The sequence below is a fragment of the Narcine bancroftii genome, chromosome 3, assembly GCF_036971445.1.
Source record: "Narcine bancroftii isolate sNarBan1 chromosome 3, sNarBan1.hap1, whole genome shotgun sequence".
NCBI lineage: Eukaryota > Metazoa > Chordata > Chondrichthyes > Torpediniformes > Narcinidae > Narcine > Narcine bancroftii.
In genome coordinates, this window is record NC_091471.1 from 285,209,052 (window position 1) to 285,230,026 (window position 20,975).

At 36.7% G+C, this 20,975-nt stretch overlaps 1 protein-coding gene across 6 annotated transcripts in view; it reads right to left on the reverse strand.

Moving 5' to 3' along the window:
- Window positions 1-835: 835 nt before the first annotated feature.
- The window catches only part of LOC138758891 (uncharacterized), a 40,128-nt gene continuing 19,988 nt past the window's right edge, over window positions 836-20,975 (reverse strand). For 4 of the 6 annotated variants that reach the window (XM_069928441.1, XM_069928440.1, XM_069928438.1 and 1 more), the window contains one exon: window positions 836-1,139. In XM_069928441.1, the coding sequence (XP_069784542.1) occupies window positions 1,019-1,139 (121 nt within the window). In that variant the 3' untranslated portion in view covers window positions 836-1,018. Of the gene's footprint in view, window positions 1,140-14,096; window positions 19,711-20,975 lie in introns of those variants that run through there. The other 2 variants (XM_069928442.1, XM_069928443.1) reach the window with 2 other exon arrangements.

Below are 20,975 nucleotides of genomic sequence, written 5' to 3' on the forward strand. Positions count from 1 at the left end.
GGAAGAAACTTCAAGAGAGATGAATTTTGTTTACTCAGATTGCTGGGGGCCTGGAATGCATTAACAGGTGTGGGGGCAGAGGCTGGTGTAATAGGCTCTTAGAAAGGCACATGGATGTAAAACAAATAGAGTGTTATGGGTGTGGAATAAATAATTTGTTGTGGAGTAGGTTTCCATAGGTCAGCACAACATTGTGGGCCAAAGTGCCTGTACTATGCTTTAATGTTCTATATGACAAACAACAGAGGACCCAGCACTGATTCCAATTAAAAAATTATTTGGAAAAATCCAATTTAAATCGGATTCCAATTTTAAAAAAAACAACTATCCACTACCACTCACTGCCTCCTTCCACCAAGACAATTTTGTCTCGCTCACTATGGATTCCATAGAACCTAATATTCCAGACTACCCTACCACGTGGAACATTATCAAAGGCTGTAATAAAATCCACGTGGATGACACCTACCGCCTTGCTTTTGATGATCCTCTTCAAAAAACTCCATCAAATTTGTAAGATTCGATGCTCATGTCGGAAGGCATACTATCTATCCCTAATCAATTCCCACCTTTCAATGAAGATAGCAATCCTTCGTAAATTAAGTGAATCCTCTGGTACCTCATTACCTCATGGTTAATAGGGAAGGCCAAATTAAAAAAAATAATAATAGAGGCACTGCCGGAGCTGCCCAGGAGCAGTCTGGATATTGAGAGATTTACCAAGGTCTAGCAAAATCCTTAAATTGCACATACATCTGAGGTGTTCCCATGTAATGAATAATTTCCACATGACGCTTTACTTGTTCAAGCTATGCTCATACACAAAAGTCATTGATTGAATGCCAAAATAGAGTTTACTTCTATATAATTTAAATATGAATTAGTTGGGAGAGGACTTTACTTTTGTGCTCCAGAATGTGAATGACCAGCCGGTTTTTGTGCTTTGTCTAGTACAGGCACATTGGACAATGCAATATTCCAGATTTCTTCCCAGTTGGAGCCAAACCAAACTCTTCCTTTAAGTAAAGTTCACTCTCATTTTCCTTCCTCTTTTCTCTATGGCTTCCTTCAAAAATATATTTATCCACCTTCCTTGGTGGATAATTATCATCCACTGTGAGATCACATGTTGAACATTTCTGGAAATATTTAAAAGAAAAAACTTTGTATTAAGTGATAGAAGCATTGCAGAAGTAAATATATTGAATTTGCCTCAATAATATTTAAAAGTTTCAAATTTTACATTTTGAAAAGCAGCTCAATTATTTTGTCAGATGAATTTTAATGGGTAAACAATATACATGAAATTAACAGGATTGACAAAAGAGGAAAAATGAGAACCACTAACACAAAAATTAAAAGATTAAACCAGATCATATATTCTGTTGAAACAAACCCAGAATGAGGAAAAATAGCACCAAAATGCACATTTCTGAAGCACATTGCAATCAAAAGAGAGTCAAGACCAGCACACTTAAAAACTACCAGGTGAGGTCCCAGAGAACATCACCTGCCTCACCTAAAAAAATCAGAAAAAGACAGAAAGGGACTCTACCTGACAAAAAAATGACACCTCTTCTGAAATTATCATCATAATTCAGAGTGAAACAAGGCAGTGACACATTTTACTTCAACTGAATTAATTCAGAAGACCATTTCTTTCATGCTTTTTTTGCATTTAGCACTTTACATACCTGTAGAGCTCGTCGAAAGAACCAAAGACTTGTTGATCCAAACCAAGGCTTTTATTAGCAAAAGACCGGAGCTCTTCACAGGTGGCCGACCAGTCCGGAATGATCTGACCTGGCTAGGGACACAACCCTTTAAGGCCCAGACAATAGGTGTGGCTTAGCTCTCAGCCAATCGCTGTAAGCACAGTCTAGATACAGTAACTATATACACTATGTACATTGGTGATAGATCTATACTATCACAATCCCTATAATATCGGTGGCTCGAGACTGTGCACAAGACTGCACGTTGATTGAAATAGATTAATTTAGGAGCTATAAATATTGGTATGACTATTAATCTTTTGGATTATATCTTGAAACCACCAATGCTGGATTCCCACTAAAGCCACATTTGAGAAAACATTCCATTTATTTGTGGTTGCTGCTCCAAATCTTGGTATTCCTAATTCAACAGCATTTTTTCCAGGTAGTTCGCCACAGTCCGTGAGAGAAACTTGGAATGGGCAATAAATACTAGTCTTTCCAGTCATGTACATATACAAAAAAAATTAATAAATGCATTAATGCTCATCAAGCTAGACCTGATTGCCTGCGTTCAGCCCATATTCCTCAAAACCTTTCCTATCCATGTGCCTATTTAAATTTTAAACATTACAAGTGTCCTCACCTCTACAACTTATTCTGGCAACTCATCCCATATACCCAGAAGGTACTTTTAAATCTTTCCTCTTTCACCTCAAATCTTAAATACATTCGTCTGCAGGAGCACAGCAATAAAACCACAAATTGGAAGTGGAAAATAGATCTTGCATTGGGGTGAAACACATCTCAAATGACTGAATGAGCTTCCACTGCTCCTATTTTCTATAGCAAAGTAATATGAAAGCTGTGCGTGTTATATACAATGGAAACTTGGGACTATTTTATGCTGGAGCATGAATACTGCAAGACTGTAAGAGCCACATCATACTTGAGTGGTGAGCATGCTCAGTGAGACACATTGTAAGAGCCACATCACACTGAGTGGTGCACATGCTCAGTGCAACAATGTATTCATACATGACCAGCAGCCTGAGATGTGAGTAACAGTTTGTGCTCTAAACTTACAAGCTTCTCTGAGTGTTTATTAAGACCTCCGATGGTACAACCGAGGACATAACATGGTGCAGCGGTGGGATTTACAGAAACCCACATCATATAGGAAAAAAAAATCCCTATAAACCAAAGTAAACACGAAGAGAAGGAAACAAAGAAAAAAACACCATGACGTGACGACCAGAGCTAGAGATAAAGATGGCCGCAGCAGCAGCAAAAGCTTTACACCCAGTCATGGATGGGGAATCCGACGACATCATAGAGGCTTTTAAAAAGTTCAAGCAAAAGTGCAACCTGGCTTTCAAAAGTCTCCTCAAGGGAATCACACCAGAGGAAAAGGTTAGTTGCATCCTTCTTTGGACGGGGGAGCAAGGACTAGACCTGTTTAATAGCTGGGAGCTGGCTGAAGAGGAAGAAAATAACCCAGAAAGGATATTAGAAAAATTTTCCTCTCATCTGGAACCGAAATCCAACCATAGAATAAAGCGAAATGTGTTCCAAGAATTAAAACAAGAGCCTGATGAGTCAGTAGATGATTTCCTCACAAGGCTAAAGAACATTGGAGCAAAATGCAAGTTCAAAGAAATAGAGGAGAGAATAGTCGACCAACTATTCTGGGGAAGGGCTCATCCTGAAGGGCAGAAAGCTCTCATAGGAAAAGACAGTTTGAAACTAGCAGATGCCATAGACGCAGCTAGGGCCTTCGAGGCCACTAGGAGGCAAATGCAATCCCTCTCCATGCAGGCCAACATGCATCACAGAGATAGAAGGGTCGATGCCATACAGCGCACGCAGAGAAAGTCACAGACATCCAAGAACTGCAGGAAGAGCGGTAGACTACACCCCTTCGATGACCGCAAGAAATGCCCCGTGTATGGTTTGAAGTGCAGGTCCTGTGGGAAGGTCAATCATTGGGAAAAGATGTGTAGGTCTGACATGAAAAGAGAAAGAAACAAAGAATACCGAAGGAAATACACCACATCAAGGGAAGTGAGCAGTGACTCTGACTCACTGATGCTCGGCATCGAAACAATACTCCTCCGTGAGATGTCCAAGAAAGGGAAGGGAGAAAAAAATGAATTGCACACCACGATCCAAGTTAAAAGAAAAATCAGAAACAAACCAACAACATTCAACTTGAAAATAAAGTTGGATACTGAATCACAAAGCAACATCCACCCACTTAGACTGTATCGCCTGATGTTCCCAGAGTACATAAAATGGGTACCCAGAGGAAGGCACACTAGAAGCCACAAATGTCACGCTCACATCCTATGGTGGCCCCGAGATTAGACAACTAGGAAAAGTCCAAATAAAAGGCAAACATAAAGGAAAGAGCATCATATGCACATTCTTCGTGGTTGATGCCGACAGACCAGCAATCCTAGGCCTGAATAGTTGTCAGAAATTACAGCTAATCTCTGTAAATGAGATCAGGGAGAAGAAAATGTCCAAGAGGATCAATAGCGACACCCCACTTGAGCAACGCCCTCTGATCACAAATAAGGCCGAGCTCCTGGACATGTACCCTGAATGCTTTGATGACACAGTCGGGTGCTTTGGGAACTTTGAATACCACATTACTATAGACCCAAAACACAAACCAATAATCCATGCTCCACGGAAGGTGCCAATAGAGCTGAAACAAAAGCTAAAGCAGGAGCTGGAAGAAATTAAAGTAAAACGAGTAATAGCAAATGTAGTAGAGCCAACTGACTGGGTAAATTCTATAGTAGTAAAAGAAAAAATGAATGGTCACCTAAGAATATGTCTGGACCCCAAAGACTTAAACCAAGCAATCAAAAGAGGGCAATACCAATACCAATGCTGGAAGACATCACTTCTGAACTAGCGGGATCCAAATCTTCAGTAAGCTAGATGCCAAGAATGGGGACTGGAATGTGAAGCTGGATGAAAAATCGACATTGCTAACAACATTCAACATTCCATTCGGCCGGTACAAGTTCCTGTGCCTACCTTTTGGCCTAAAGGTGAGCCAAGACATTTTCTAGCAATAGATAGATGAGACCTACACGGGATGCAAGGGCACTGTCAGCACCGCAGATGACATCCAGGTCTTTGGAAGAGGCAGAAAAACCCACGATCACCTACGTGAGGCCATGGAGAGAACAAGGGGGGGCCGGCATCAAACTCAATGCAGACTAATGCATCATTAAGTTGGAGGAGTGCCAGTTCTTCAGAATGGTGTACACACCTGAAGGGGCCAGGCCAAGCCCAGAGAAGGTAACAGCCATTGTTGAAATGGAACACCCAAAGGACATAAAGGAACTAAGAAGCTTCCTTGGCCTGGTCCAATATATTGAGTTCCTTCACCCCACACATGTCAGACCACATAGCCAACATCAGAGAGTTGCTGAAAGAGGATGTGGAGTTTCAGTGGTCACCATCGCATCAGAGAGATTTTGACAAGCTTAAGGAAGTGGTCTGCAGAGAAGTAGAACCGAGCTACTATGACAGAGAAGTAGAACCGAGCTACTATGACAGAAAAAAAAAGAAAAAAAAACTGTCACATTACAAGAAGACACTTCCTTCAGAGGCCTCGGGGCAGCATTGGTGCAGGAAGGAAAACCAATAACCTTTGCCTCAAAAGCCCTGACAACAGCAGAGATCCAATATGCCAATATTGAAAGAGTGCTGTTGGCAGTCGTATATGGATGCAAAAAATTCCACAAATTCCTCTATGGGAGACAGTTTGTGGTAGAGAGTGACCATCGTCTGCTGGAACACATCTATAAAAAGAACCTAAGCAAGGCACCAGCCAGACTACAGAGGGTACTCCTCCGGCTCCAATGTTACGACTTTACCTTGAAGTATAGGCCAGGGAAGGAAATGGTGCTCGCTGATGCTTTGTCACGTCTTTCCCCAAATGAAAAATACAAAATTAAAGACATGGACATCAAGATACATCACCTCGTCAGGGTAACCAATAACAAACTAAACCTGATTAAAGAAGAAACCGCAAAGGATGAAGAGCTGTAGCTGCTTCTCCCAACAGGTGATACAGGGATGGGCAGAAAGGATAAAACAGGTACAGCTTACAATACGTCAGTATTGGGCTATCAGGGACGATATATCCTTGGAGAACTGTGTACTGTTGGCAGGGTCTCAGCTGATAATACCAGAGACAATGAAAAACAAAATTCTCCTGAAAATACACCAAGGCCATATGGGAATGGAGAAATGCAAACTTAGAGCAAAGTCAACAGTTTACTGGATAGGCATGTATCTTTCTTTGGCTTGGCTTCGCGGACGAAGATTTATGGAGGGGGTAAATGTCCACGTCAGCTGCAGGCTCGTTTGTGGCTGACAAGTCCAATGCGGGACAGGCAGACACGGTTGCAGCGGTTGCAGGGGAAAATTGGTTGATTGGGGTTGGGTGTTGGGTTTTTCCTCCTTTGCCTTTTGTCAGTGAGGTGGGCTCTGCGGTCTTCTTCAAAGGAGGTTGCTGCCCACCGAACTGTGAGGCGCCAAGATGCACGGTTTGAGGCGATATCAGCCCACTGGCGGTGGTCAATGTGGCAGGCACCAAGAGATTTCTTTAGGCAGTCCTTGTACCTTTTCTTTGGTGCACCTCTGTCACGGTGGCCAGTGGAGAGCTCGCCATATAACATGATCTTGGGAAGGCGATGGTCCTCCATTCTGGAGACGTGACCCACCCAGCGCAGCTGGATCTTCAGCAGCGTGGACTCGATGCTGTCGACCTCTGCCATCTCGAGTACTTCGACGTTAGGGATGAAAGTGCTCCAATGGATGTTGAGGATGGAGCGGAGACAACGCTGGTGGAAGCGTTCTAGGAGCCGTAGGTGATGCCGGTAGAGGACCCATGATTCGGAGCCAAACAGGAGTGTGGGTATGACAACGGCTCTGTATACGCTTATCTTTGTGAGGTTTTTCAGTTGGTTGTTTTTCCAGACTCTTTTGTGTAGTCTTCCAAAGGCACCATTTGCCTTGGCGAGTCTGTTGTCTATCTCGTTGTCGATCCTTGCATCTGATGAAATGGTGCAGCCGAGATAGGTAAACTGGTTGACCGTTTTGAGTTTTGTGTGCCCGATGGAGATGTGGGGGGGCTGGTAGTCATGGTGGGGAGCTGGTTGATGGAGGACCAACCTGGTGGCTATATGTCCGCATGCCAGAAATACAGAAATACACAACAAAAAGAGATGGTACCCTCGGAAATACCTGCAGGCCATGGCACACAGTGGGAGCAGACCCGCAGGCCATGGCACACAGTGGGAGCAGACCTGTTCACAGAAAACCAAGAATGGTATCTAATTGTGTCCTGCGACTCCTCCAAATTCCTCTTGATCAGGAAAGTGAAGGACCTCAAAGCATCCATCACTGCTGCAGTACGTGCGCTCTTCACAGAATAGGGGAGACCCGAACAAGTGATATGTGACATTGGGACTCAATTCACATCGCGTGAATTCAGAGAAATAGCTGCAGAATATTGGTTCACCATCACTACTTCATCACCACATTACTCCAAAGGTCATGTACAATTAAACGCCCTCTCACAAAGTGTCGAGAGACAAAGGAAGATCCCTATCTTGCCCTTCTGTCACTGTGAGCCACACCTTTGAGGGCCGACATGAAATCCCCGGCAGAGCTTCTGAATGGCAGAAAGTACAAGACCACCCTGCCAAGCAAAATCCATCCACCAGACGATCAAGAGGAAACAAGAAGAAAGTTAACTAACATACAAGAGGAAAGTTGTCAACATTATAATAAACATGCACAAACACTACCAGAACTCTTCAGAGGGCAGCAAGAGCCAGTGATAAAAACCTAGAGTCCAGCAAAGATTGTTAGAGAAGTTGAGACGCCAAGGTCATACATCATTGAGACAGAATCTGGCAGGCAGCTGAGACAAAACAGGACCCACATTTGCCCAACACAAGATCTGACATGGAAAGCACCAGAAGCACCAGCAGCTTCTAAAAATCCAACAACTTGTGAAGGAATGCAAGTAGAAACCCCAACCAACAACACCATAACAACTGAACAGCAAGCAACAGGAGAACCGAGGCAAACAACACCACCACCCACAACTGTACTAACACCACTGAAGCAAACAAACACAACAAGGTCTATGAGGTGGAGAAGAAGCACATCCTACCACCAGTGCAATTCTGCTGAGAAGAATATAAAATTGCAATTGTATAATTAGAATATTTAATTCTTAATGGCAAGTGCAGGTTAAGAAGCAGTAACAATTTATTTTTAAGAAATCTAAATCTTAATAAATCTTTTATTTTTTTTAAAGAAGGAGGGATGTTATATACAGTGGAAACGTGGGACTATTTTATGCTGGAGCATGAACACTGCAAGTCTGTAAGAGCCACATCACACTATTGAGTGGTGAGCATGCTCAGTTAATTCTAAAGCTAATGGAGTTGCAATTTTGAAACATAAAAATTTATCTTTTTAATTAGAATCAATGGAAATGAATGCAGGACGTGTTCTTAAGTTGAATTGTAAGATTTTTAATGAATTTTGGACTTAACATTTATGCACTGAATGTGGATGCTGAAGTATTTATTTCGGATGCATTTTTGCTTTTGGGACAAGTTAATGAAAATGTTTTAGTTGGAGGAAATTTTAATTGTGTTTTGGAACCTTTACTAGATAAATTTCCAAAAAATGTTAAAAAATCTAAAATGGCAATTCAAATTCGAGCTTTGATGAAAGATTTTAATTTAGTGGACATCTGGCAATGTCTTAACCCAACAGAGTAGGATTTTTCTTTTTATTCATTTAGACATGAATCTTTTTCTAGAATTGATTTTTTTTAGTATCGGTACATTTACAGGGGAAAATATTGCAAGCAGAATATAAAAGTAGGGTAATTTCAGATCATGCTTTGTTGTATTTTACATAAGAGAGTTCTGAAAAAGTTCATGTAGCTTATCGTTGGAGATTTAATATGATGTTAAAAAAAGTGGAATTTATTGAACTTGTTAAGAAACAAATTAATCTCTTTTTGGAAGAAAATGTTAACTCCGTTCAGAGTTAATTTATATTGTGGGATGCTATGAAAGCTTACTTGAGAGGTCAAATAATTAGTTATACCTCTCAGGTTAAAAAGAACTATTTGACCGAGAGTCTTGAATTAGAGTAACAGATTGATCAATTAGAAAAGGAATTTCAGAAAGATGCGACAGAAAATCAGAAGATTGAAATTGAAATATAATACGTTGTAATCTTATCAATTTGAATGTTTGATTAATAGATCTAAACAGCAGTATTATGAATGGGGTGAGAAAGCACATAAGGTACTTGCATGGCAGTTAAAGAAAGAACAGGTATCAAGGGTTATTAATTCAGTTAGACGGAATCTGAGTATTACTTACAAATCTCGTGAGATTAATGATGAGTTTTATTAATTTTATAAGAAATTATATACTTCTGAGGAAAAACAGGAGAACGGTTCGATCGACTCTTTTTTTATCAGTGTTGAAATTACCGGTACTAGGAGAAGACATATTGGAGCTGGAGGCTCCTTTTACTGATTTGGAAATTAAATCGGCTATGTTGGAAATGTCAAGTGGAAAATCATCTGGTGATGATGGGTTTTCGGTTGAATTTTATAAGGTATTTTATGATGATTTATCAACAGTGTTTGGAGATGTGTAATGACAGATTAAGGAACATTATGACTGAATCATGCTCTAGTGCCTTAATTACTGTAATTCCAAAGAAGGATAGAGACCCGTTAAAGGTGTCTTCATATAGACCAATTTCTTTGTTGAATGTAGACTATAAAATAATAGCTAAAGTATTGGCGAATCAATTGACTAAATTTTTACCTAAGTTGATACATGTTGATCAAACAGGTTTTATAAAGAATAGGTATGCTTCAGATAATATTCTTTGAGTAATTTGTTTGATTAATAAGCATCGACAGTGTCCCGACCATCCGATGGTGATATCTCTTGATTCAGAAAAGGCTTTTGACAGAGTTGAGTGGAACTTTTTTAAAGTTAGAGAAATTTAATTTTGGTCCCTCTTTTATTGGTTGGATTAAAGCTTTATACAATAAACCAATAGCCAGGGTATTGACAAATGGTCAGATCTCGGAACCTTTTAGATTAACTCATTTAACTCGACAAGGTTGCCCTTTGTCTCCAGCTTTGTTTTCATTAGTAATTGAACCTTTAGCACAGTTGATACGACAAAATATACAGATACAAGGTATGAGAGCTTTAAATGAGGAGTATAAAATTAATCTATTTGCTGACGATGTACTGGTGTATTTCACAAACCCAGCTCAGTCATTTTTACATTTGAAGGAATGTTTAACACAATATGGATCTTTGTCTGGATATAAAGTTAATTGGGAAAAAAGTGAAATTTTACTGATAGGTGAAGGAGATTATTCAGTTTATAAGAATATTATTAATTTGAAGTGGACTGATCGAATTAAATATTTGGGTATAAATGTGGATGTTGATTATCAATCTTTATATTTTTTCTTTGGCTTGGCTTTGCGGATGAAGATTTATGGAGGGGGTAAAAGTCCAAGTCAGCTGCAGGCTCGTTTGTGGCTGACAAGTCCGATGCGGGACAGGCAGACACGGTTGCAGCGACTGCAGGGGAAAATTGGTTGGTTGGGGTTGGGTGTTGGGTTTTTCCTCCTTTGCCTTTTGTCAGTGAGGTGGGCTCTGCGGTCTTCTTCAAAGGAGGTTGCTGCCCATCGAACTGTGAGGCGCCAAGATGCACGGTTTGAGGCGGTATCAGCCCACTGGCAGTGATCAATGTGGCAGGCACCAAGAGATTTCTTTAGGCAGTCCTTGTACCTTTTCTTTGGTGCACCTCTGTCACGGTGGCCAGTGGAGAGCTCGCCATATAACACGATCTTGGGAAGGCGATGGTCCTCCATTCTGGAGACGTGACCCACCCAGCGCAGCTGGATCTTCAGCAGCGTGGACTCGATGCTGTCGACCTCTGCCATCTCGAGTACTTCGACGTTAGGGATGAAAGCGCTCCAATGGATGTTGAGGATGGAGTGGAGACAACGCTGGTGGAAGCGTTCTAGGAGCCGTAGGTGATGCCGGTAGAGGACCCATGATTCGGAGCCAAACAGGAGTGTGGGTATGACAACGGCTCTGTATACGCTTATCTTTGTGAGGTTTATAAATTAAACTATATACCATTAATGAAAAAGATGAAAGCTGATTTGATTAAGTGGAAGGATCTTCCTATAAATTTAATTGGAAGAATAAATACAATTAAAATGAATATTTTTCCACATATTCAATATTTGTTTCAATCAATTCCGTGCTTACTTAATAAGATTTTTTTTCGAGATTTAAATAAAATGTTAGGGAATTTTTATGGAAGGGTAAATTTCCGAGAGTAGCTTTGAATAAGCTAACTTGGAAATATGCATTAGGGGTATTACATTACCACATTTTCAAAATTATTATGAGGCAACTCAATTTAAATTTATTAGTTTATTAATGGACTTGGAACAGCCCACTAGTTAGGCTAAAATTGAGATGGCAAATATTTCTGAATTTGAAACACATCAATTTTTGATTTGGTGGAATTTAAATTTATTACAACAATATAATGTGCCTATACTAAAACATTTAATGAAGTTATGGATGAGGAAAAATAGAATGATAGGTTCTAAGGGTAAATTACTGACTTTAACACCGTTATATAATAACCAACTTATTCTTTTTTCAATGTATAATCAATGCTTATAAAAAACTTGGGATTGTTTTAAAGAAGGTCCATTTTTATCTTTTAATCAAATGAGGGAAGATTTTGGTATTTAATGAGAATTCTTTATTTGTTTATTATCAATTTCGATCTCTAGTAAAACAAATATTTGGTAGAAACATGATTTTACCTGATTTGACTAAAGTTGAATCTTTTCTTGTGATTGCACCAAAGAAGGGGTACATTTCATTGTGTATTAAATATTACAGGGAAGTATGGATAAAAAGGGATGGAATAGATCTAAGATTAAATGGGAAAAGGATATTAACTTTACTTTTTCTGAGGATGACTGGTTAGATATTTGTTATGATAGTGTTACTAGATTGATAAATGTTTGTTATGCATTGGTTAATTATCATTTTTTACATCAATTGTATTTAACACCTGAAAAGTTTTAAAAAAATGGTTTTAGTGTATCTGATTCTTGTTTTAGGTGTAGTAATTCGGTTGGAACTTTTTTTCATGCTGTTTGATTATGTGTACATATACAATCTTTTTGGAAAGCGATTCAATTGTTTTTGGAACATTTGTATAAGATTAAAATACTTTTAGATCCGACAATATTTTTGTTGGGTAAATTGAAGCCTTTGAAAGATTTGAGATTAGATAAATTTCAGATTGCTTTTGTATATTTAGCTTTATCTGTAGCAAAAAAAATGTATACCAAGTACATGGAAAAATGTTAATATGATTGAGATCAATAGATGGCATGAGATGAAAACTTGTTTAGTAATGGAAAAAATTACATATGTTTTACATGATAATTATTCTTTTTTTCTTAATAAGTGGTCTTTATATTTAGAATATTTACATTTAGATTTACCTTGATTAGATTTTAGTAAATATATTTTGGATTTCTTTTCTCTTTCTTTGGCTCTCCTAAAGAGAGCTGGCTGAGGGGGGGGGGGTGGGGGAGGGGGGGGGTTTCCTTTCTTTTTTTTTCTTTTTTATATATATAAAGAAATTTTTTTATCGTTCATAATATGTTTTTTTCTTATTGTATGTAATAACTTTGTTGAATAAATAAAGTTAGAAAAAAAACATTCAACATGCCATTTTCCTTTATTAATTATAAACTCTCTATATTTTTCTTCTTAGTAAAGTTACTATGTATATTTGGGCAGTGAAAGACATATCACACTTTCATGTGCAGATAAGAGAAGATTTCCAGAGACAAAGTGTCTGCTAATTCACAGTCAAGCAGAAGCCATCGAAGCCTTATAATTTTTCAGTTAAAAGCCATAAAACTAGAGGGATTGTTCCATAGAAATACTGAAGACAATGAATGTTTGCTGAAGAAGCACGTGTAAACAAGTAATTTACTTCATTACCTGTGGAGACAAATCGGAGACCACTGCCACCAGTTGTGTTTGTAAACATAAGAGCCAGTGATAATATCGTGATTGGGACACTGCAAGAAGGCATCTTTAATATTGAACCATGCTTTATCTGAAGTCAGAGATGCAGTAGCCTTTAACTGTTGGTGCATTCTCCCTTTGACAGGGAAGGAACACAGAATCAGTGGCTTCGACTGTCTCTTTGTCAAGAGAGGGCAATTCAGCATTTGTAGTGGCCGCTTCATTTAACCCTTGCCTGGGTTTGTGAAATCATCGTGAGAAATACAAGTTCCACAACTTCCGTGCAAGAGAGGGGAACTTGCACATAGTGGGATTTAGAGTTTAGTAAGATTTGATATTATTAATAAAAATTGTTTTGACAATACCATTGTCTTGGTGAATTTCTAATGCTGCTGGTCTATGTCATAACAGTTTAAAGGTCATGAAACATTGACTCAATTTGATCTTTTGTCTGTTAATGTAGCCCGACAATCAACACATGTGCACCTCAAGGATGCGTGCTCAGCCCATTGATCTACTTGCTTTGTGCCCATGACTGTCTGACTAGGTACAATTCAAATACAATCTACAAATTTGCCAATGACACCACAGTAGAATCACAGACAGCAATGAAGAAGCATGCACGAGTGTAATAGATCAGCTGATTGAGTGATGTCACAACCACCTTGCACTCAATGTTGGCAAAACCAAGGAACTGATTGTGGACTTCACGAGGGGGAAATTAGGATAACACAAATGAGTCCTCATCAAGGGGCCAGCAGTGGAAAGCATTAAGAACTTCAAATTTCTGGATGACAATATCTCTGAAGATCTATCCTGGGGCTTCCATGTTGATCCAGTGGCTATACTTAGTGAGGAGTTTGAAGAGATTTGGTATGTCACCAAAGACTGGCAAATTTCTACAGGCGTATCACGGAGAGTATTCTGATTGGTTGCATCACTGTCTGGTGTGGAGTTGCCAATGTACAGGACAGGAACAGACTAGAGGATTGTGAACCCAGCCATCAGTCTTCACTCCATTAAGGACATCCACAAGATGCAGTCTCAAGAAAGCAGGCTCTATCCTGAAGGACCCTCACCACCCACTCCATACCCTCTTCTCACTGGTATCATCAGAAAGGAGGTACAGGAGCCTGAAGATGAACACCCAATGATACAAGACAAAACCTCATTTTCTCATTTATTTAAAAAATTTAATTTATAGCAATTTAGCACCTGTGATGCTGCCACAATGCAATTAATTTGTGACAAATGCTCATGACAATAAGTTCTGATTCTCTACAGTATGCTAGGTCTTGTAAGCACAAGTTTATTTTGCAAGCTTTTCAAACCATGTTATTTGGCAGCAAGTTTTCCACTGTGGTTTTCATTCTTTTAAAATTATTTTTATTGAGTTTTATCAGAAAAACAAACAAAAAACAGTAAATCATTTGTAATGAAACCTTTGCAGATTTACAAATAACATATGGTACAGTAGCAATATTACTTAATTCTAAATCCAATAAATATTAATGAACAATATTATGAGGCAAGGAAAAAATTCAAACCCACAACAATCAAGGTTAAAATTCATATTTTAAGTTCATAGTGTGAACGAGCGGCCTCAGGGGATCCAAGCCAGCATGCCCAGTGACATTAATCATCACACCTAATTATGGAAGTGAGCTATAAATGGGCCCAAGTCTTATCAAATTTTGACTTTCGTGATATTATGCCTAATTTTCTCCAGATTTAAAAATGACATAATATATAATAGCCATATCTATTTTTAAAAGATTCTCTAACTGGTATCAATTCTAATTCCCAAATATTTGATCCCACATTCAGGCCATTTAAATTTCGTATTTTGTCTGCATTGGGTATAGTCACCAAAAGTCAATGGCATGATTTCACTTTTATCTCAATTAACTCTATAAACTGCTCCGTATTGTTCTAATTGCATATGTAATTTACCTAACAAATTTTCTGAATCTGTCGAATAAACAATTACATCATCTGCAAATAAACTAATTTTATGTTTATTATCCCCTATTTTAAAACCCTTAATATCTAAGTCTGTTCTAATACAAATATGGCAGGAAATAATGGACAACTTTGTCTTGTTGATCTTAATTTAATATAATCAGACATAAAACCATTTGTCATTACTCTTGCTCTTGGATCAATATATAATGGTTTTATCCAATTTATAAATGTCCTAAACCAAATGTCTTAAAAATAAAGTCCCGTTCTACTCTATCAAATGCCTTTTCTGCATCTAAAGCCACTGCTACACTTAAATTTTCTTTCTTTTGGGCTAGATGAATTAAACTAGTTCCATTATCCTCCAATTTTATTTTTTTTTTAAATCCTGTTTGGTCCTTGTTAATTAGTTTTGGTAAAAGATTTTCCAGCCCATTTGCCAATAATTTTGCCATTATCTTATAATCCACATTCAATAATAATCAGTCTACAAGACGATGGCATTAATGGATCATTACCTTTTTTTTGGAATTACCGTTATAATTATTGTCTTAAAAGAATCAGATAAATTTCCAGTTTCTTCCAATTGTATTAAAACTTTCATAAATACAGGAATCAGCACATATTTAAATTCTTTATAAAATTCAGACATAAATCCATATTCACCAGGGGATTTATTATTTTTTGAAGATGCTATAACTCTTGCAACCACTCCAACTGTAAGTTTCCTAATATTTTGTGTTCTTCCATACTTAATTTAGACAAAATTACTTGAGTTAAAAATTGATCAATTTGTTATCATCCTGCATTGATTCTGATTTATATAATTTCATATAAAATTGTTTAAAACAATTATTTATATCCTGAGATATGTGATCTGTCTGATATATAGTTGCAATAATAACTTGTTCCATTTTCAATTGCCACACAAAAATTTTGTGCTCATTCCCCCAATTCATATCTGTTTATTTCTCATTGTTCAAGAAAATTGAAGAGGATTTTTTTAAAAATAGGTTGATTTACCAATTACATTAATTGGCCAAATAAATTGTATTAAAATGAATATTTTTCCACAGGTGCAATATTTATTTCAATCTTTACCCATTTGATATTCCTAAAAAGTTTTTAAAGGATCTAAATAAAATTATTAGGAAATTCTTGTGGAAAAGCAAGATGTTGAGGATTTCTATCGAAAAATTAACTTGGAGATTTCAATCAGGAGGTCTACAACTTCCAAATTTTGAGTATTATCATAAAGCAGCCCAATTACGATTTTTTTAAATTTTTTTCGAGGAAGGAGAAAAAGTGGCTTGGGTTAATATAGAAGTGAATGACAGGTGAAAAAGATTCTGAAGAATTTCTATATAAATGGAACGAGGTATTATTAACTGGAGGAACATGCACACATATTTGGTTAGAATGTGGAATGAGTTAAGAGGTATTGATTAGTGAGGATGCCACTGGTGCAAAATAAATTGATCCTCTTTACATTGAATAATAGAAATTTTATTAACCGGTCAAAAAAAAGGAATAAAATTTATTATAGACTGTTAACAAGGCAGATATTTAATGACATTTGACCAATGGAAAGCTAAATGTGGAATACAAAATAATACATTATTCAGATATTATCAATTAAAGATCTATGAGAAAGATTAACTACATTTTATTTACTGTTAGAAGATGATGAAATAAAAACAATACTATGAAATCCAAACACAAAAAAGTTCATATCAGTTACGTATTTATTACTTTTGAGGGGAGTAAAGAAGAAAGTTTCATAAATCTAAACAAAGGTGGGAAAGGGACCTGAGTATAGATATAAATTGGACACAAATATGTTATGATAGTATGAAAAATACAGTAAATGTTAGATATAGAATGGTGCAATTCAATTTTATACATCAGTTATATATAACATTACAAAATCTTAATAGATATTTCGGATAAGTGTTTTTGATGTCAACAGGACACAGGCACCTTTTTACATTCTACATGAACGTACCCCAAATTGAATTCTTTTGGACTAATTTAATAGATGTTCTTCAACATGTAATAGGTGTAAAACTCCCGAGAAACCCTATGTTGTTTCTTTTGGGGATATATCAAGAATTAGTCCAGATTTAAAATTGGATTGGTTTCAAAAATAATTTTTAAAGATCGCATTGGCAGTTGCCAGGAATTGTATAGCCATTTCATGGAAACTGGATATGGATTTGGTATTAGATAAATGGCACGGTGAAATGTGAAGTTGTATACCTTGGAAAAGATTACACACAATTTAAAGAACAAATATAATTCTTTGAAAATTTGGTTTCCATATATGCAAAAGATTGGTGTTATAACTTTATAAGCAATTACATTATGTCAATTGGTAGAATTTGGTGCGAACTTTGCACTCCCCGCTTCACCTTAATGTATCTCATTTTATTACTTTATTAAATGTTGTATTTTTTTTTTTTTTGTTATATACTAGATTTGATTAAGTGTTATGTTTGATTTAGTGTTTTATTTTACTACATAATTTATATGATAGTTGTATTAGAATAATTAGGTCATAATAATTTGTCCATAAGGTAATATCCAGTATTGTTTTAAAATTAGTCTTTTTTCCTTTCTTTGTTCTTTTCCTTCTTTTTCCTTTTCTTGGTTTCTTTGGGAGGGTTTTCTGTGTAGGACAGAGTGGATGGAGAGAAAATAATTTTTAAAAAAGTATTGATTTTGATATATAGAATTTTTGGTTCTATGTACAATTTTGTTACATGTACCAATAAAATTTAAAAAATTTAAAAATCTAATAGCCATTATGTGTAGGTGGGAACTCATCTTTCCATTTTAACAAAATTACTCTTCTTGCTAATAAAATTGAGAATTCTATAACAGTGGTTCCCAACCTTTTACTTTCCACTCACATACCACTTTAAGTATTCCCTAAGCCTTAAATGTTCTGTGATTAATAAAGGATTGCTTAAGGTGGTATGTGGGTAGAAAGAAAAAGTTTGAAAACCACTGTTTTAATCATTCCAAATTGATTCTTTATGTGCAGTTTCATAACTTCAAAGGAAATGGGCCAATGACAATTTTTCTCAAGCAAAATATTTCAGTAATAATTGGGTTTAGAGCAGTGATTCTCAACCTTCCCTTCCTACTCACATACCACCTTAAGCAATCACTTACTAATCACAGAACACTTATGGCATAGGGAATACTTAAAGTGGTGTGTGAGTGGAAAGTAAAAGGTTGGGAACCACTGGATTAAAAGATGAAATAATATTTATATTTTTAGAAAAACCAAACAGTGCAATTACTGGAGATGGATCTGAAGTGATCCTAAATATGGTTGAAAAAGTTCTAAAAATGCCAATTCAATATTTTTTGCAAATTAGGGCAAGTCCAAAACATATGTAACAAAGAAGCATCAAATATTTTACATCAGTCACAAAGTGAACTAATATCAGAATAAATTTGAGCAAGTTTGACTTTGGAGAAATGTACTCGATGTAGCACTTTAAATTAAATAAGCATATGCGTAGTGTATAATGATGAATCATAAATCAGGCCAAAATTGAAGTCCATTCTTCCTCTGAGAAAGATATTCAGATTATTCTCCCATTCAGTTTTAATTCCACTTAAAGAAATTGCTTTCATATTCAAAAGACTAATAATATAAAGAGGATATCATGCCTTTATGAGTAAATTATAACCCAAAGAGTTCATCGATAAAATTTGGGTCAGGAAAAGTAGGAAATGTTAAAAGCTTAGAGTGAACAAAATGTCGAATTTGATAGTATTTGGAATAAAGTTTATTTGATAGGTTAAATATCGTCCCCAATTATTGAAGAGATACAAAATATTGCTGTATAAAAAGATCTTTAAAACTAATAATACCTAAAAAAATATTCCATTCTTGAAAACCGGCATCTAAATAGCTGGTTAAAATAAATAATTAGAAATTATAGGACTTGTGACTATAAATTCTGCAAGTCAGAAAAAAATTTCTGAATTGATTCCAGATCTTCAATCTATGTGTCATCATTGAGTTCTTTATCAATTTTTGAATAGAGAGAGGTAAAGATGACCCAAATACCACCAATAGGGAGGTATTTCTGAGGGGTTTCAACTCTATTTCAATCCAGTTAGGATATTCATCTATCTTTTCACATTGCAACAATAGTAATATTTCTTATCTTTATAGTCCAGTCGTAAAAGCGAAAATTAGGTAGAGCTCATCCCTCATTATTTCTAGTGTTCTGAAAATACCTTTTATTCAATCCAGGTTTCTTGTTTTGCCATATATATGACATAATAATTGATTCTATTATGAGCTCCCGTTTTAGTAAAATGGGATAATCACTGTAAGGGATATTATAGACAGGAGGGACTGAATGGTCACAGTTAACATTTCACTCAAGTATCATACAAGTCACAGCCCAGCAATAATTCACTGGAAGAACTGAGGGAAAGCTTGTCACAGTCTATTCCAGAATTCAATACATTTGCAAAGACACTGTGATTTTTCAAGGGAGAACCATTCTGACTGCTGAAGAGAACACAGTTTTTGAAAGTAGCTCTTGTGGCCAGCCATTTCTGTGGAACTCAGAGCAAAGCATGCTCTTTGAATGATGGATTGACCTGTGGCAGGAAGGTCTTTTGGGAAGCAACATGCTTCATTTTGATTGTGACGAACAGAGAAGGTCATTTTGAGACTGCTTCATTTAAAGTGTGACTCGCAGTAAGTTAGATGGAGAGACCGGTGACAGGGTCTTGGAAGTTTCGTGGAGGCCGCCCAGTTCAAGTCTTGCCTTCAAAGGGACCAGGAATGTTATGACCACAGCTCATGTGGATGGATATTTCTTCAAAAGCAATGCAAGAAGAATTCATGAGTCTGTAGCAGCCACAATTCCAGTTTTCCCATCAGTTCAACATTAATTCTGGGCATCAAATTTCAAAAGCCAACACTTCAATACTGAACTTGAAAGACTGAACTTTGAAGTAACTTTTTAAATTTTGGCCTGGACTGCAATGGTCTGGATATATCTCACACACACACTCTCACACACACACACACACACACCTGCGCATAGCTGGGCATAGATTTAGTATTAAGGATAGTTTAAGAGTTAAGACTATAGTTTAAGTGTAAAAAATAAAATTAGTGGTTCAAAATTAAACTGATTCATTGTCTATTGGGTGTCATTCGTAACAATTCAAAATTGTCAAAAAAGGACTTCGGAATAAATATTGACAGTGATTGAAAAAGGTATAAAAATTTTGGTAGAATCTTCATTTTAACTGAATTAATATGACCAATCAGAGTCAATGAGAGTGGTGACCATCCTGTAAGAATTGATTTGGTTTAGTTGACTAAAAGTGCAAAATGCGGTTTTAATGATGTATGGTTCACAATCACAGACAATGAACTTACACTAGATTTTATAGTTTTTTTAAAAAATGTGAGCCTCTGACAAAACACCGAAAGATTCTATGCTTTGGAGCATTCTGAAGTCAATTGTTCTGATTTAAATGAGACCACACTCCAAAGGCGTGAAGAATAATTGCTGCTATCAGTGTTGCCAACATTCCAGGAATAAAAGCTATTCCTAAAAAAGTACTTTTCTTTCATGATGATGCAAGAGGAAATTAAAGAAAATCTTAACAGGAGAGATCATTCAACTCATTTTTTCGGTCCTAACTGTCAAGTTGGCACAGGCACAAGTAATTCATTCCATTGTTTTTCCCATAGTATTTTCTTTTACAAATTTATCCAACACTTCACTTACAAGACCAAACATATTCATTTTGAAAACCACTCAAATTTCTCTGACCTCTTCAATGTGAGGGGAACAAACATTTTCCCTGTATACCCCAAATCTTCAGCACCACCATCAAAATCCTTCTGCATTCTCACCAAGCCCTTGGCAGCAAACCTCCAGTAATTTAGAATGCCAACTCCTCAATGCAACTCTCCAGCTAGGCCCTAACCACAATTTACAAGATATTTAGTATACTGTATTCTTTATGCACTGCATTAAAAATCCAAGAATTCTAGGTTTTTAATATCTGCCTTCATTTTTCTTGCTAGATTTAAATATTTGGGAAACAAACTACTTGGCCTATT